General features: G+C 45.6%; 1 protein-coding gene and 1 non-coding gene across 2 annotated transcripts; one reads left to right on the forward strand and one right to left on the reverse strand.

The window, feature by feature from the left end:
* Positions 1-4026: 4026 nt before the first annotated feature.
* TRNAQ-CUG lies at positions 4027-4098 on the reverse strand. Its single transcript has one exon. It is a non-coding gene; the product is annotated as a tRNA-Gln (tRNA).
* Positions 4099-5783: 1685 nt separating this feature from the next.
* Positions 5784-18349, forward strand: RAB11A (RAB11A, member RAS oncogene family). The gene is made up of 5 exons (XM_042474982.1): positions 5784-5950; positions 11809-12004; positions 12575-12768; positions 15711-15791; positions 16167-18349. Exons 1-5 carry the CDS (start codon positions 5908-5910, stop codon positions 16304-16306), a joined length of 654 nt encoding a protein of 217 aa, XP_042330916.1. The 5' UTR covers positions 5784-5907; the 3' UTR covers positions 16307-18349.
* Positions 18350-18767: the final 418 nt, after the last annotated feature.

Here is an 18767-nt window from a genome sequence, read left to right on the forward strand (position 1 = left end):
TCGCACTCTTATTAAATTTTGTAAAATCGCAGTACTTGTATAACTCTATGGTTCTTGATATAGTGTCCTGGTGACAGAGGATAGAGCAGATCTCCTCAGCCAGAGATGCAGAGGAAGTTTGCCCTCTTAAGCACTCCAGTAAGTTCCATATACCGTATTTTCCAGCGTATAAGATCACTCCCAAATTTTCCAGTTAAAATATAGAGTTTGGGATATACTCGCTGTATAATATAGAGTTTGGTATATAATCGCTGTATAAGAATACCCCTCTTCCAATGCACATCAAATAAAAATTAAAAAAGCATCAGATTTGATTTCAATATGGTAATTTTAATTCAAATGCTTATGACATGCAGGTACTTAGCAGGAAAACTTGTTGTATACAAAGCCAGCTTGGATTGGTCAGCTCTCCCTGCCTGCCCAGCCCCTCCCTGTCTCCAAGACTATCAGAGCTGTAGCGCAAACATGGATTTTTCTATACCCCGGGCGTCCCAGACGCTTGCAGCTTGCTCTGCTCTTCACTTACACCTTCCCCGTGAGGCGCCCCCTCACCTCATCATCGGGACTACGTTTAGTGGATTTTCTTCTACCATACTTGTACAGTGCCGCCCTTGCTGCTTTCATACGGTCGCCACATACAATGGGAATGCGGCCACAGCTATTTATGAGCTCCCCCCAACATATGTGGCTACTGCAGATTTTCCAGTCCAGCTTGGAAGTTTCAGCACCTGCCCTATAAGACGACACCCAGCATATAAGACGACCCCCGACTTTTCAGAAGATTTTCCTGGGTTAAAAAGTAGTCTTATACATCAGTAAATACAGTAATTATTTCCTTGATTTTAAAAATCAAGAGAGAGGAAAAAGAATCTGTCCTGGTAGGCTATAGATGGATTGGATCCATATGAACATCTTCATCCCTGGATCTTGCCCAATTAAAAAAAAAAAAAAAGTGGGGGGGGGACAGAAGACCTGGAGAACAGAGCTTGCAAAAGGAAAAAAAAAATGCTGAGCAACCAATAAGGGCTTTCCTCTCTCTCATGCTGTGGAACTTGAGCTAGAGGGCTTTATACTTCTCAGAGGCTCTGACATCAGAGTTCTCTAAGGAACAAGGTAGGACTGCACTGCCTTTCTGCAATTCTATGCCCACTGGCTGGGAGCAAGGCCCAGAAAATGAATCAGCAGTAAAATTAATTCACATATTTTCTAACTTTTGCACCAAGGTGGTAAGGCCAGAATACATATGGTTCGTAGGTGGTTCCACACAGGCAACTCATAGCTTTTAGAATCATGGGATCAAGAGAATGCACAATCAGATTTTATGCTACCTGCATTTATTTTTTTTATTTATTTAATTTCTATGCCACCTTTCTCTCAGAAAGGGACCCAAGGTGGCTCACAAATAAAAATTCTAACAAACATTTTACAATAAAACAATTAAAAACATCAGCAAAAAACAATATAAAATTATAAACATTAAAACCTCAATAAAACCAAAATACCCACTCCATATAACAAACACTCCATATAAAAGCCATCCCATGATTACACATCAAAAGCCTGCTTGAATGAAACCATTTTTGCTTGTCAATGGAAAGGAGAGGGGCAACCTTGCTTCTCATGGAAGGGCATTCCAGAGAAGGCTCTTTCCCGTGTTCTCACCAGACGAGCCTGTGATGGTGGTAGGACCAAGAGAAAGCCTTCCCCAGAAGACCTTAGGGCTCTGGCAACTTCATAAGGGGAGAAACAGTCTGGACCTAAGCCATACAGGGGTTTACAGGCTTTACTAGCACTTTGAATTGTGTTCAGAAAAAAAACCGGTAGCCAGTCATAGAATCATAGAATCGAAGAATTGGAAGAGACCACAAGGGCCATTCATACAGGAAATCTCAATCAAAGCATCCTCAACAAATGGCAATCCAGCCTCTGCTTAAAGACCTCCAAGGAAGGAGACTCCACCACACTCTGAGGAAGTGTGTTCCACTGTCGATCAGCCCTTACTGTCAAGGAGTTCCTCCTAATGTTTTCCTTTTCCTGCAGCTTTCATCCATTGTTCCGGGTCTTGTTCTCTGGAGCAGCAAAAAACAAGCTTGCTCCATCCTCAATATTACATCCCTACAAATATTTAAACAGGGCTATCATATCAACTCTCAACCTTCTCTTCTCCTGACTAAACATCCCCAGCTCCCTAAGTCATTCCTCATAGGCATGATTTCCAGACCCATCACCATTTTAGTTGCCCTCCTTTGGACACGCTCCAGTTTTTCCACATCCTTTTTTAATTGTGGTGGATACAGTATTCCAGGTGGGGCCTGACCAGAGCATAAGAGTGGTATGTTTACTTCCCTTGATCTAGACACTATACTTCTACTGATGCAGCCTAAAATTGCATTGGTCTTTTTAGCCTCATCACACTGTTGACTCATGTTCAGCTTGTGGTCTACTTGGGCTCCTAGATCCCTTTCACATGTAGTCTCGTTCAGCCAGGTATCCCTCATCCTATGTCTATGCATTGTTTTGCCCAAAGTGCAGTGCCTTACATTTCTCTGTGTTGAAATACATTTTGTTAGCTTTTGTCCAACTTTCCAGTTCATTCAGGTCATTTTGAATTTTGATCCTGTCCTCTGGGATGTTAGCTACAGATTTGACATCTGCAAATTTGATCAGTATTTCCCAAATTCTGTCACCCAAGTCACTGATAAAGATGTTGAATAGCACTGGGCCCAGGACAGAATCCTGTGGCACAACATCGGTCACTTCTTTCCAGGAAGAAGAGGAGCTATTGTTGAGCACCCTTTGTGTGAAGCAAACAGTGAAGTTGTGTCAGCAAGGGAGTTATATGCTCCCTATAAGTGGCCCCAGTCAGCATTCTAGCTGTGGCCTTTTGCACCCACTGGAGGTTCTGAACAGTTTCCAAAGGCAGCCCCATGTACAGCGTGTTACAGTAGTCCAAATGGGCTGTAATCAAGGCATATGTCACCGTAACCAGATCTGACGTCTCAAGGGTCAGGTGCAGCTGGTGCACTAGTTTTAACTGTGCAAATGCACTCCTGGCCACTGCTGAGACCTAGGCATCCAGGCTCAAAGTAGAGTCCAGGAGCACATGCAAGCTGCAAGTGGATACATAAATCAATTATTCATATTGCACAGATTCTCAACTGACACTCATAAATAGCTGGTGGAAAAAATTGAGAAAAGCAGTTAAGGGTGATGATTACTTTCATCCTTTAGAATGGCTGAATGCTGATTAAAAGTATGGATAACTAAAAGGGGGGCAGGTTCTTAAAGAAATAAAAAAGGCCAATGCACTAATGTGGTTATGAAGACTGATTTTAATCTATAAACAGAACAGCACATGGTATGAATCATTACATAACCAAATATTCATTCATGAATCTTGTCTTAACCTTATGAACTGTATTAATAAAAATGTTATTTTTTGAAACAATTTTCTAATATAACTTTTATGCAACATGGCACCAGTTAAATTTTCACAAAACATGTAAAGCTTCTCATAACCAAACAAGGAGAAAACTTCTAAAAAATTTATTCTTGCATGCAAGAATTAAGACTTACATCCCTGTAAATCCTCGTCTATCTCTAGTTAAACTACATTTTGTAACTCTGTCATATTATATATATATATATATATATATATATATATATATATATAGAGAGAGAGAGAGAGAGAGAGAGAGAATTGCAAAACAAGGGAAGCCATTCTAATCTGTAGCCATTTTCTCTGCGCTGATCTTTCCTTGCAGCTAATTATAATTACAATTCCTTGCATGCAAAGAAATGGGAGCACAGCACTTTTTGCAGAGGGACCTTGTCGCCCCTTTGAATGCTATTTTTCCTTCATTGGTTCGATAAGGATCTTATCATTTCGGGGAAGCATTTACAGCCATTTCCTCGCTCCAACTGCTATTTTGGGATCAGTTTTGCCAGGGATCTGGGCTCTGGACCCTGCTTTGGCTTCTGCTTTTATTAATTTTGGAAGAAGTCACAAAAAGGTGAGGTTTTCGTAGGTTCCACCGAGATTTGAACTCGGATCGCTGGATTCAGAGTCCAGAGTGCTAACCATTACACCATGGAACCACCTCTGAGTAAGTGCCTTCGCAGCTTCCCTTCAATAGGATTTGCTGCTGGGCAGCGGATCTCTTCTTTCCTTTCTCCTCCCCTTCATTCGCTTAGCGCCTCCTTTCCTTCTCAGAGCAGAAATAGCTATCTATCTATCTATCTATCTATTTATCTATCTAATCTCAATTTGCTTCTTCTCTTCTTTTCCATTTCCATAGTGGCTGCTGCATTTCTAATTGCTTGGATCCAGGACATTAGGTGCAATTTTAGGGCTTTCCCCCTCTGATTGCAAAGAAAGGAAAACATGTCAAGGTTGATAACGGAGGCAGGAGAAAGACACGTGTCTGTGCTTCCACACACGCATGCAGCCGGGGTTTACTACTACTACTATTATTGTTGTTATTTAGGGCATTTACCCCCCGCCCGGCTTCAGCCCCAAAGGCTCTCAGAGCGGCTGCTTCCAATGCTTCTTTTACTGAGACGGAACTTAGGGGCTCATTATTAGCAGTGTTCCTTCTTTTATTGCGGGATAAATACTCCAGAATAAAACAAAGGCTGGATGGGATCCTTTCGGCCTCTTTGCAAACGGTTTGCGGTCTAATAAACCCAGCCTGAGACCCCTTTCACTGCCTGGGCTCAAGTGCCAAGGGATCCTGGGAATTGTAGTTCATTGTGGCCCAGAGCTCTCTAAGGAAAGAAAGGCTCAATGTCTCACAAAACTACATTTCCCAGGATTCCCTAGCGTTGACCCAGGAGACCTAAAGCGCTCTCAAAGCAGATTATTTCCTGCAGTGTGTTTCGGACCGTTGCAACATCAGCTTTGGGAATATTCAGGCTGCGTCCACACTGCAGAAATAACCCAGTTTGATAGTACTTTTAACTGCCCTGACTCAATGCTAGGGAATCCTGGGAACTGTAGTTTCGTGAGACATTGAGCCTTCTCTGTTATTGGGGAAGAGCTAAAACAAAGGATAGCACTTGCCAATAGGGAAACCATGCTTGCCCTCAGAGAATCATTGGGGGATATTTGCCCATAGGGAACCATTGGGGATTCTCTATGGGCAAGTAATCCCCAGGATTCCCTGCGACTGATTAAAAACTATACACAGAGAAAGACAATTTGGAAAGTGTGACTGAGATGCGAGGACTCCAGGATAAAAAAAAGTGGGCTGAAAAACCCCCCACTCTGTACATGCTCAGAGACCACTCCAGAGGCCAAGTACTCCATCCCAATCTTTATTCGGGTACGGCTCCTTTAAGAGGGAGGCACCTCTTCGCCCCGCCCACCACGATCCGCCATAGAAGCACACTCAAGAGCTACGCCGAGTGTATGTCACTTCCGGTTCCCAATCGGCAGCCGCCATAAGCGGGGAAATAACTGTTCGAGTTGGGAACCGGAAGTGACGTACACTCGGCGAAGTCCTTGAGCGTGCTGTTTCTCTTCGAAAGTCTATAACGCCGAATCCAACAAAACTGAAAGCCGCTCTCTAGCCTCCTTTGCCTCTCTATGTCTCATTCCCCCATTTGCTTTTCCCTCAGCGAGCCACTTCCGGCCAAGACAGGAAGTGTGGCGATACGACATCCGTCCCAGACCGGAAGTCTGGCAACATTCAGGAAGTGAAGCCGTGGTGGGGCGAAAAAGTGCCCTCTGAGAAAATGGCGGCGGAGAGGGCAACCGGAAGCCGGAAGTGAGGTTGCTAACCCCGGTAGTACTGCTAGCTTGGGAGGAGGCGAGTGAAAAAAGAGAGGAGCGAGTGAGGGCCGGTCAGTGGGCGGATTGTGAGGCGAAGGCGAGGCGCCGCTGTCGTTGTTGTGTCGCCATCCGCCATGGGAGGCTCCCGCGACGACGAGTACGACTACCTCTTCAAAGGTAGGCCCCGAAGCCCCTCCGAGGCAGCCCTTTCCCGCCCTAAGACTCCACGGCCCCCAAGGCGCCTCTGCCTGCGAAGGAAGGGCTCCCTGGGCCTCAGAATGATCCTTCTGGTGCTATTCCTGCCTTTTCAGGTGTGGTTACTCTTCTCATGCCGTCAGCGAAGGCGGGTGTGTCGCCGGGTGACCTTGGGCCAGGAGCCACTCTCTCTCAGCCTCAAGAAAGGCAAGGGCAGGCCTCTCTAGTGGACAGACCTTGCCCAGGAAGCCCTGCTGTAGCCTCGCCTCAGGGCCCCCAAAGCTGGAAGCGACGCGAAGGTCCACGCAGCAGCCTCCCAGGAACAGGGCCAGCCCCCTTCGCCCCCCTGTCGCTCGCCATCCAGTGGCAGAGGAGGCTCAAAGCCTTGCAGGACTACACTTCCCAGAATCCCCTGGCATCCGGTCAGGGCGGTGCAAAGCGCTCTCCATCTGGGTCCACGCTGCTTTGAGACGGCTTTAGCTGCCTTGGCTCAGTGCTAGGGAATCCTGGGACTCCATTTGGGTGAGACATTGGGCCTTCTCTGCCAGAAAGAGAGCTCTGGGGCCACAAAGAACTACAATTCCCAGAATCCTCTAGCATTGAGCCAGGGCAGTGAAAGCGGCCTCAAAGTGGATGATCTCTGCAGTAACACTGTTTGGTTTGGCAAGTATTGGAGAATGCCATGCAGCCCCAAGTCCTCTGCAAAGAGGGCCATGGCAAAATGGGGGCAAAATGCTGTGTGAGATATATATATATATATATATATATATATATATATATATGCATGCATTATACCAACATACCTGGATTGCTTTAAGGAAGGAGAGAGGTTTATTTTATTGTGTAACATGGCTTGATATTGATGTAAGGCGCCTCGTTCTTTATTGAAGAAGCAGGATAGAAACAAATTATTATTGTTATTTGTAATATTTGAAACCCTCCCACTGTTTTTAGCAGCTGCCGTTGTGTTTGCATCGAGGGTAAGTTTGCATCAATGACCACGGAGGGTATACGTAAACCCAAATGCTATGACCATGAAGGATATACCTCAATTCAACCTCGATCCCAGAATCCTAAATTGGAAGGGATCCCAAGGGGCTGCCTGATCCAACCCTTTCTGTCACGGAAGAACAAAAATCCACCAGCAATACGTTTTATTGGCACAACAGACTTGTTGTAAGCTTTCGAAGCTCCAAAGGCTTCTTCTTCTTCTTCATCAGAGAAAATGTTACAAACCAAATAAGGGAAAACAAAACATTAGGCCATCTTATTCAGATGGCTGCATGTTGCTTCAGTCCTGGCATCTGACTAACATCTGACTGACCTCTCCAATTGGTCTTCTTTTCCTGTTTGGTTTGTAACATCTTGTCCAGCCTCCTTCTCCCATTCAGCCATGCAGGAAGACACAATCCCAGCATCCCCAACTGAGGGCCATCCCATCTCTGCTTAAAGGCCTCCAGAGATGGACACTCAGCCACACTCAGAGGGATGGAAGGATAGATTAGATAGATAGAGTTGGAAGATACCCCAAAGGGCCATATAGTCCAGTCTCCTTCTGCCATTCAGCCAGACGCCATCCAAGGGAAGGATACCCTGTGCAAAAGAACACAGATCCAGAGCAAAGGGAAGAATTCCTTTGTGCAAAGAATCATGGAGTTGGAAGAGACCCCAAGGGCCCTGATCCAGTCCAAGCCCCTTCTGCCATGCAGGCACTCACAACCAAAGCATCCCCTGTGACAGATAGCCACCCGGCCTCTGTTTAGAGACCTCCAAAGAAGGGGGTGAGTTCCTCTGCCGAACCATTCTGACAGTCAATGCACCCAGAGCAGCTACAGACAGCGCAGAAGACGGTGATTCAGGGGCAAAGGCTGGCAGCCTCATGGCACAGACCTTAAATGGCTGTAGCTCCAGTTGCTCCAGCTGAGCTGCATGAGCAGAACTGGCTTATCCCTGGTCCTTCCAAGACTCTGGCAGCTCAGGCCTGGTCCTGCAATGACACTGTGGCTTATTTTCAGGGTATGTCTTGTTTTTATTAAGTAGAAATCCTGCTACGGCTTACTTTATGGGTCTGTCTTATTGTCGGGGAAACAGAGTAGCTAAAGATTTCCCCTACTTTGGATCAAACATTGATTGGAACGGAGGCTGCAGCCAAGAAGTCCAATGGTTAGGATTGGGAAAGGCAGCCATGAGAAACTCTGAATGAAATTGCCATGGAGAGGAATGCTGTCACATCGTTGTAAAATGTGGCACCTTGTCCAACAACACCTCACTGTTCCTAGACTCTTGGATCGTGTCTGAGTTATCAGTGGCCCCAAATCCTTGTCACTAGCCCTGTGAAAACACTAATAATTGTCAGTAAAATGAAATAGGATGCAGACTTTTAAAAATCCTACCTTCTCTGAGGATGCCAAAGCCTCAGCTGCTGGCGAAACGTCAGGAATAAACTCTTCTAGAGTACGGCCTCATAGTCCGAAAACCCCACAAAAGACATTACATATGGTCCAAAACACACTGCAGAAATAACCCACTTTGAGGCCGCTTTAACTGCCCTGGCTCAGTGTCAGGGAATTCTGGGAACTGTAGTTTTGTGCGACATTGAGTCAGAGAACTCTGGTGCTACAATAAACTACAGTTCCCAGGATTGCCTTGCATTGAGCCAGGGCAGTTAAAGCGGTCTCAAACTGGGTCATTTCTCCAGTGTGTTTTGGACCTATGTCCTGAGAAAGGTGTAAATGTTACAGGAAACTGATTAAGAAATGGATTTGGGTGTACAGAACAGCCAAAGGTATTGTACTGTAGACTGTCAGAGTGTGAGCAAACTGCTTCCGTGTGTAGCATCCCTTTCCTCCTTCCCAGCCCCTCCAGAGAAGCCATCGTTTTGTTGTGGTATCAGCGGCCAGGACGTTTTGATGCCTTCCCTGAAATATCTGCACCGTCTCAGGGCTCCCAAATAAATCTGCCATCCAGGCGCCTTGGTTTCTGCCACGTCTGGCTGCTTCCATTATTTTGGTGCCCGCTTTGCAGAGGCGTGGAGAGGGGCATATATTTTATATTACTACAATGCCAGGCAGCTTAGCTGTATGAATGAGGCTGTCTAGGCAACTATCATATCGAACAAACACTGTGACCCCCCCCCCCGCTTTTTTGGGGGTTCCCCTTTTTTTTCTTGATCGGGGGGGGAGGGAATTCCTTTAGGAGAAAGATTTACTGATTTAAATGTACTTCCTTTTGACAATTGGAGCTTTATGGTTTCAGTTTTAGGTGAAAGTCCTCCTCGGAGTCACACACCTGACTTTGGGGTCTTCGCCTTGTGGTTTTTCTCAGACATTTTGCTCCCCTTGTTCTTTTTTATTCCTCTCTCTTTTTGAAAAAAGGGGGAAGGGGTTATTAAAGAACAAGGAGAGAGAAAGGGATTTCATGGATCAACCTCAGCTTCCAGCTGTTGCTTTTGTTTGAAGGTGGGCTGCCTGGCGTTGTAGGCTTTTGTGGTTTGTAAACACATTCCTCTGGGGCAGAGCAGGTTAAAAACCCAGACCAATGTCAGTCTGGAATGCTTCTCTCCCTTTTGGGGCTGTGATTCCTTCTTATCGCTCAAAGGAATGTAAGCCCTGTATCTTGAGCCCAAAGGTGGAAGAGGCCTTTCTGGAAGTGGAGGAGTAACTACTTTCTGGAGATGGAGTAGCGCTTGCCTTACGAAGTCGTGCTAAATAGGGTTGGCAGAAGGCAGTGCAGCTTTTCCCAGTTCTGGGGCTGTAGGAAGGGTTTATTGCGGCATCTTACTTCATAACCATGCCCTCTTTGTCTTTTCTAGCAACCGAGATCTCACCCTCACTTTAGCTCTCATTGCTGTTGCTGCATAACAGCCATGCTTTTCCATGAGAGCGTCGGTGCTGATCCTCCTCCTCCTCTTCCAGGATTTGTGCGCATTCTTCCCAGGTTGATTATTCAGCTGATTTTCTTTCTGTCAGTGTGTGCAGGATGTGTTGAGAAACAACATTTTTGGCTGCTCAGATAACTGGTGCTTCCTTGAGCAAAGGAAGTGCTGCAAGGGGTTATAAATCCAGGTTTCAGCAACAAAGGCTGCACCAGTGGAAGTGGACTTTGAACTGTTTCCGTGACTTTGGACCTAGTTTTCCTTACTGCCGCCCTGAAAGTCCTCTCCTCAATGTGCCTAGTTCCTGTTATGAGCGGTTCTGCTGACGCTCCCACTCGATGTGTCATTGATCGGCCCAAGTATGCCGCCTTCTGATGTAAGATTCACACAGTAGGCAAGCCTTCATTTTCACAACCCTGAAGTATCTGTCTCATACCACTGTAGTTCCTTAGGTTCCATTCTTGCTTCTGGGACCAAAGACTTCTGTAGTCCAGACAGACCAGGCTTTCTTGAGGTATGTGAACAGAGGGAGTTTTACAGTTATCATCATAAGCAATAATTGAAGACCTTCTGTATTTATTTATTTGATTCCCATCTTGCCTTTCTCCCAAGCTGGGACTCAGTAGTTAAACATTGTTTTTCTGTGAGAGCATTGGTGCTCCTGGTTAACGTACAATAGTGAAAGTTATACAGACAAGTTATACTGTAATATTAAAACACAAATTACTATCTAGACTCAGCTATAAATTGACCTCGTGTATAAGCTGAGGGCAGGGTTTGGGGACTAAATCATGGATTTTGATATAAACCATGAGTAAGTCAAACTCAGGGGCATGTAAGAAAGGATCTAAAGGATGAAGCCAAGGAAGGCAATGCCAGAGAACAACGCAGGGAAAAAATATAAATGTGAGCGCATGCATGTATCCTCTCTCCTGCTCTCAAGTATTTCTCAAAGCTCTTGCTGTGTCTTTAGAAGCCGCTTGCGGTGCCTTGGGTTTGTGCATCAGAGGCCGCTTTCCCCACCGATTCCACTTTGCTCCACTTTCCGGGACCCTTTGCCTGCTGTTCCTGTTAAAAGTCTGAGCCAGCGGCTTAAGCATGAAGTCATTCCCTTCCGCTTTCCTCTTGGTGTGTCCTTGGGATTTGCTGAGCCCAGCTGCTTGCTCCTTATTGTAGAGCAGCCTCATCCCCCGCACCCACATTATCTTGGACTCCTGCACCCTTTGGCTCCATTGGCTAGGGAAGAGAGCAGTGCGCCAGGTTAAGGGAAAGTCAGCTTTAGGCCATGTTTCCCCTCCCTATTCCCCACAAAACCCACAAGAGTTGGCTAGTCCAGTTAGTTTGGTTTTTACAGCCAGTGCTTACTCATACAGGTTGCGTACTTAGAAATGTCACGATCCTTCTTTGGCACAGCCCTTCTTCTGGTTTGAAGTTGGTTGTCCTTCCCAGCGTAAATGAGAAGCTTTTTCATGTGGTTTGTTTTCCCACTGACCTTGGATAAGTTCTGACTTGCCTTAAACAGTCTTTCAGCGTGATCCTGAAGACTATTCCCCTTGACTGTGACCATATATTAACTTTGGGTAGGTTTCCCCCTCTATATTATTTTGTCTGTTCATTAAAATATTTATATCCTGCTCTGTATCTAAGGCTCTCAGGGTGGCATAGCCATTCAGACAATTTAAAACTACAATATGAGCCTCCCATCCATGGTTTTGATATCTCTGGTTTCATTTATCACGTCTGGGGGGAAAAAGTTCTTTCTATGCATTTCTAAGTCTTCACAAAATCCATATTTCAGTAATATGTACTTGGCCTCAAAACACAGTGTCCAAAATAGGCCTTTGATAGCCTGTTTTCCCCTATGTCCTCTGTTTTTCTTCTTGACTTTAAAGAGAGGCCATGCTGACTGCCAGTCTGTGCGATTGCTCAGTGCCTCTCTAAAAATGCTGCCTTTTTGCCTTTCCAGTTGTCCTTATTGGAGACTCTGGAGTCGGCAAGAGCAACCTTCTCTCCCGCTTTACTCGCAATGAGTTCAACCTGGAAAGCAAAAGCACCATCGGTGTGGAGTTTGCAACACGGAGCATCCAGGTGGATGGAAAGACAATAAAGGCTCAGATATGGGACACGGCAGGGCAGGAGCGGTACAGGGCCATCACCTCTGCGTAAGTGGTCCCTCCATGAAGTCCTCTGTCTTCATTGTGGCGGATGGGGATCTGTGACCCTACAGCCTGCCTATTGTATGTGATCAGTTTGACCAGTGACCCATACCTAAGATCAGTCGAAAACGCTCTGTTGGATATTGCCTGGCTCCAAAGTTAGGTCAGGAGTTTGTCTTCAGTCCCTAGTAACCTGCTAGATGCTGAAGTGTCCCTTTGGAAAAAATGTAAGATTTCTTTCTTTGAAGTGATCACACTGAATCAGTTTTTCTTTTGGCTGTTATAAAAGATCAGCTTTCCCTTAGTCTTTGGTTTTGAGACAGCTTCTAAAACCTAGCAATGGCAAAATTAGAAATCTGTTGGGCCTGTTAAGAAGCCATATTGCAGATGGTGGTAACAGATTCTCCTCTGCTTTGGGGACCCTGAGGTAACTACAAACCAGTTGAGTTATAGATACAGCCAGCAATAGTTCTTCTCAGCAGTCAGTCCAGATGGTTTGTGGGGTGAGGGTGAGGTGTGCTGTTCTCAAGTCATGGGGGCACATCATCTTAATGGTGTGTTTGCTTGGGTCCACAGCTATTACCGCGGAGCCGTGGGAGCCTTGCTGGTCTATGATATTGCCAAGCACCTGACGTATGAGAATGTGGAGCGGTGGCTGAAGGAGCTGCGAGACCATGCCGACAGCAACATTGTCATCATGCTCGTGGGCAACAAGAGTGACTTGCGCCACCTGCGAGCCGTTCCGACAGATGAGGCTCGAGCGTTTGCAGGTGGGTAGATATAAGTGGGGGGTTGAAAGGGTTAGGAAGGGGAAATACACACTTGGCCCTTCAGATTAACAGGGGTTTGGTTGTGGGACCCCACGTGGATATGAAAAAATGGAGATGATCACACTCCATATTATTAAATGGTAACAATGTGAATGTGCATACTTAAGCATGTCCATGTTTGTGTCACCACCATTTAATAATATGGGGTGTAACAATCTGCAGATGGTTGAAATTGCATACCTGGGCCCACTGTATAAGATTGTTGCAGTGTAGTCACATGTTGTTCATTCCCACTAGAGCAGACTCATTAGGTAGTGTAATTTATCTATGTGTTGACACACTAATCAGTAATTGATTCAGTGGGTCTACTCTACCAATAGAGTTGTTGAAGTTGTTGTTCTTCTGCTCTTTCCCCAATATTGGGAATCAAGTAGGCTTACAAATTATTAAAACCAATTCAGAAATGCACCCTGCATTTCATGCGGGAGGTGATGCATAGCCATTCTGGCTATGAAGCCATGGCCCTGAGCCCACAAGACCTGAGCAAGGCTGTTGATGACAGAGTGACTTGGGGGTCTCTCATTCATAGAGTCTCTACAGGATGAAGTTGACATGATGGCAGTTAATAAAAATATTGATCAGGAGGAGTGTGTGTATGTGTGTTTGCATGTGGTTTAATGTGTGCACAGTCTAAATGCCAGGGCCTTGTTTAATTAAATGAGAGTGCATCCTGGCCCTTCCCTCCCTGATGGTCGGAGCAATTAAGATGCAAAAGCCTCTCTTGAAACTGTTGGCCTGGTCATAAATCTGCCAGGCTTTCAGGCTACAGTTTCTGGAATGTGGCTTGGGTTTCTTTCCACTAATCATGATTAAAAATGTTTGATTTATGTCCCTTGCTGTCAGGGAGGATTTCTGGGGAGAGTGTGGGGGAGAAGGGAATGGTGGCATTCTCTGGCTTCCATCCCAGAAGAACATCTCCCTCCTCCCCAGTTCATTGCACTAAAGGTACAGTTTTATGGTGGTTTCAAGGCTGCCTCTTCTTTGGTCAGGTGACACTTGGCTTAATCACTTAAGGAAGGGTGAGCCAGAGGAACATCAGCGGGGAACCTTGAATCTGAGCCAGCTTTGTTCTCCCACTCCGCTCTTTTCCCGTTGCAGAGCATTTCAGCTTTTCTTATCTGAGAAACAGAAAGGCTTTTTCAAATACAGGAGATCAAATTCATGGGGCTTAGTATTTTATACCAACCAGTGTGGTCTGAGTGTTGGACTGCAACTCTGGAGACCAGGTTTCAAATTCCATGCTGGTCACTCAACCCAGATAGGGTCACCTTAGGGTCACAATACCAAAGTATTTTATATGAGCCAGCATGGTATAGTGCAGTGATGGAGAACCTATGGCACGCGTGCCAGAAGCGGCACTCAGAGCCCTCTCCGTGGGCACATGTGCCATTGCTGCAGCACAGAGTTTGCCAGAGTTTGTTACTAGAAAGCCAGAGGGACATGGCACTTTGCAATAAATAAGTGGGCTTTGGGTTGCAGTTTGGGCACTCGGTCTCTAAAAGGTTCACCATCACTGGTATAGTGTTTTGAGCGCTGGACTCTGGAGACTAGGATTCAGATCACTGGAAAAGGCCATGGAAACCTACTGGGTGACCTTGGGCAAGTCCCACTCTCTCGGCCTCAGAGGAAGACAAAGGCAAGCCCCTCTGAACAAATCTTGCCAAGAAAACCCTGTGATCGGATCTGATTGGGTCACCATAAATTGGAAATGACTTGAAGGCACACAACCACAGTATTTTATACAGCACCACCATCCAAGTAACAGGAGACAGGTCTTAGCTTCCAGCATCTTCCAGGGATATACTGAGAGGGACATATGCAAAAGGGATGCGAAGACATAGTCATGTTGTGTATGGTGATGAGGTTAGTTTTAATTACGGCTGTTGAGGGACAAAGATGGGTGGAACTATATTGCTGAAGCCAAGGTGAGTAGATTACACAGGTTTCCAAATGTCCTTAGCTAATGGCTCCCTTGGTGTTTCAGTAAATGCTTCACAGCTCCCACAGACCAAAATAAATACTTGACCGGGCTGTTTACTAAGTAGTTCAGGTCCAAAAAACTTAATAAGTATATTGGAATTGATTTTAAATGAAGAAAACTGTTGACAAGATTTAAGTATCTACATCCATTTCCCCAGACTGTAGGCTCTGTGCTGTCCATTTGGCTTTATATGGTGACCCCATGAATGAGGACCTCCCAAGAGATCCTGTTGTTAGTAGCTGGGTCTTGCAAACTTTGGGCTGTGGCTTCCTTTATTGAGTAAATACATCTGTAATGCAGTCTTCCTCTTTTCCTACTCCCTGTTGATGGTAGGCATCAGGTCTTTTTCCTACTGACCTATTGATGATCTTTTTGGCCGTCCAGTGCTGTGTGTGTGTAGGATTTTGGCAGGAGGTTACTCCTGCGACTCACTAGGCTCTAAGGACACTAATCGTGCTGTGAAAGTATTCAGGATCCACTTGGCTGTTAGCATTAAAATGCTTTTAGATTTCAGTTTTGGCACTGAATGTTTGACCTTAGTTGTTGTGCTAATGATTGAATTTGAGAACCAGGTTATAATCCGGTGAATGGAATCATCACTTAGTGAATTGATGGGAACACATAGTAAGCTTATAGCATATGAGAGTTGGGGGGCAGCAGAGGATTGTGGAGGACACAAGATCACATGGAAGGAGTGTTCAGATGGTAATTGGACAGGCTTGAGGAAAGCGTAATGGAGCCAAAGGCATGTGGGGTTTTCATCTTTCCAGCTGGAATGGTGTGGCTTTGAGTGAGGTGTGAATGTGAAGCTTGGCAAGCTTTTATCCAGGCCACTTTATTAGGCACCTGAGTGGTCCAGCAGATACCAGCACCGCTGATCGTCTGTTCCTCTTTCCCACAGAAAAGAACGGTTTGTCATTCATTGAGACTTCAGCTTTGGACTCAACAAATGTGGAAGCTGCTTTCCAGACCATCCTGACAGGTGAGTTAGGTTCTCTGGGAGTGGAGGGGTTTTGCCTGGAGAGGAGTAGCCTCCATGTAGCCATTATCAGAGCTAGAAGCAAATGGTGGTCAGCCACTGGCTTTGGTCCTGGCGCCTGGGTTCCTTAAGTGACTGGCCTATTGCAGTGAGAGCTTCAGTGATCCAGTTGTGTATTCTCATGTTACCTTCCTATTAGTTCAGGTAAGACGCCTCAGCTTGTATTAAGACAAAAACAAACAGTTGAGTGGAATTGGTTCTTACAACTAGGAGTTCCTAGGTGCTGTGGAGTGAGGTGAGGTGGGGGCACATTCAGGCCCAGAATTTCATAACGGGTGGATGCGGCATTTGTAGTAACAAGACTTTCCCCCATTTTAGAGATCTATCGCATTGTGTCTCAGAAGCAGATGTCAGACAGACGTGAGAATGACATGTCTCCAAGCAACAATGTGGTCCCTATCCATGTGCCCCCGACTACGGAAAACAAACCAAAGATGCAGTGCTGTCAGAATATATAAGCAAGTTCCATTCCTCGAAAGCTGTGTATATTTCCCCAGGTCCAAGATGGAAATAGATCTTGAGTTCTCACTGTCCTTTCTTCCCCTGCTCCCTCTTTCTGTCCTATTATAGCCTCTTTTATTCTTCTTTCCAGATTTTTCCATGTCTTAACTCTTTCCCCCTCACCTTTAATTTCAGTATTATGAACCATCATCCCTTGTTTGCATGTGGCTGCAGCATTATCAGAATGCTAGTCCTGGCAGGACAATTTTAAAAATCATGACAGATCTATTTCCCAAATGCATTGGTCTATTTCAGCCGAGATGTAAATTAAGTTGCAATAATCTTGTGAGCTGGACACTCCTGAAAGTGTGAGTAGAGGACAGACCTGAGCCTTTTAAACATTCTTTCAACCTTAATTATTAGATGCTGTGTATCTCATAGACTGAGCGGTGTATGGCTTATTTTGAGCAGTGTATGGCTTATTTTGTGGCTGTCGGCAGCACCCCACAATTCCAATGCGCACGGTTTCTTGGAGCTGCATTTACTGGGGCTGAGAGCAGCAATCCTGCTTCCATGGGCAGAGTTTCCTAGCTCTTTACAGATATATTTGGAAGTAGCCAGTCCAGGCAACTTGGCCTAATGGATTAGGGGCTGCAAGCAACATTCCTCAAAGGGCTCAAGAAACTGCCCGCTCCCTGTGTCTTAGTATATTTCCCAAATTGCCAATATTGTTCTTGTTTTTATGGAAGACAGCTTGTCAGAGCATCGTTTAGATCAGACTTTTATCTAGCTGAAGCGATCAAAGGCTCATCCTTGTGCAAGCAAGTGGGAGATTGTGTGTTGGAGGTAGCTTTGTGTGAACAAACTGAGCAAATGGAGGTTAGTTGTGTTCACGCTGACTGGACTGCTGAGGGGTTCTCTGTGTGGTGTGAGAAGAAAAGTGTGGGACTGGTCACTCGCTTGTTCTGCCTGATGGTTGGTGTCTGTGGCTTACGGTTTTGATTGGTGGCAGCCATGACTGGGCCTCTATTGATTCATGGAGTGATGCTTGTTCTTCATCACAGATAAACAAAACCACACGAAATGTAGAGAATGCATAGGCTCCTCACTCTTTTAACAAAACCAGTCCTTTTAATCTGAATCCTCTTCTAAACTGGTTTTAGTTCTAAATTCACCACTCAGTAGAGGCAGGCCAGTGGCTTTATAGGTCTGGCCAGTTGTTGCCACTTATTGGCCAGTTCTGGAGCCTGGTGGCACTTCCTCACTTAGATCAGAGGCCCCGTCTGCACTCAAGCGCATGGCTCCGGAGCTCTCTGGGTCTGTCCATGGTGATCTTTAGGGCCATTGTTCCTTTTTCTGTGTATTCTTGTGGTTTGCAGCAAACTGTGGCTGCACCTTTCCTCAAGCACTGTTCACGGCCGGGGGGTGTGTGTGTTAAAATGTCTATGTGTGCCTGCATACACACACACACACACACACACACTCTCTCTCTGTGGTATTTGGAAATTCGAGTTGCAACCGGAAGAGGAAATCCCTCCTGGGTGACCAGGCCTGGAAGGTGAGGAGAGGAAGGAAGCTCATCACAAAGACCCGGCGGGCACAGCGTGTGCCTTGCCTTCCTGCCGCCTCTGCGAGGGCACGCACAATGCGCTGCTGAATCTCTCAGCCAGCCTGTCGGTCTTGCGGTGCTCATGACGTGTGAGGCACACAGAGGGCATTGCTGTAGTCCCTTCATCTTCGTCTCACGCTCTCCATAGTGTTTTGAATCCGTTTCCACGCGCGGTTTCTTTCTCTGATTTCTTCTGTTTTTGTACATTGCTTTGTACTTTATGCACATTCTGTACCTTGAATATTTTTTAAGAATTGATTTAAAGCTATTCAATTATTGGAATTCTAATAAAAGAATCACAGGGGACTGTTCAGTTGTTGTGGAGTGAACTTCTTCGGAGTTAAAAACCCCCCGTTGTTGGGCATCTGGTGTTGAAAGTCAAAAACGTTGCACTTAAGATTTATGGAGATTATTATAATGCACAGTACTCAGAATAAATTATGCAAATCAATTTAAGGTGCAAATCTGAATTATTTACTGTTCCAGTTTTTGTGCGTTGCTGTGGGAAAGTGTACCTTTGCAAATGTTGGGAGTTGTGGGTTTATAAAGAGCAGCGTATTGAGAAGACAGAAAATGAAGCGCTGGGATATTTTTGGCCATTGGGGAGTCTAATGAGAGCCAAGTGAATGGGAAAACTCTTTTGGCCACAGAACATGAAGCTTAAGATCTCCCCAAACCTCTGTAGGAGACCAGATGGGGTTGTGTTGCCTTGCATTTGCTTTGCGTCTCTTATTTTCAGCCTGCCCTGAAAATCTGGTGACTGCATTTCAAATTCTCTCTTCTCCCAGAAGCAAAAAGGAGAGGGACCTGGTAAAACGTTTCCCATCTGGTTGAACATAACTGTTCTCACCTCCAGACCTTTTGGCAGA

This window comes from Sceloporus undulatus, chromosome 6 (genome assembly GCF_019175285.1).
Source record: "Sceloporus undulatus isolate JIND9_A2432 ecotype Alabama chromosome 6, SceUnd_v1.1, whole genome shotgun sequence".
Classification (NCBI taxonomy): Eukaryota; Metazoa; Chordata; class Lepidosauria; order Squamata; family Phrynosomatidae; genus Sceloporus; species Sceloporus undulatus.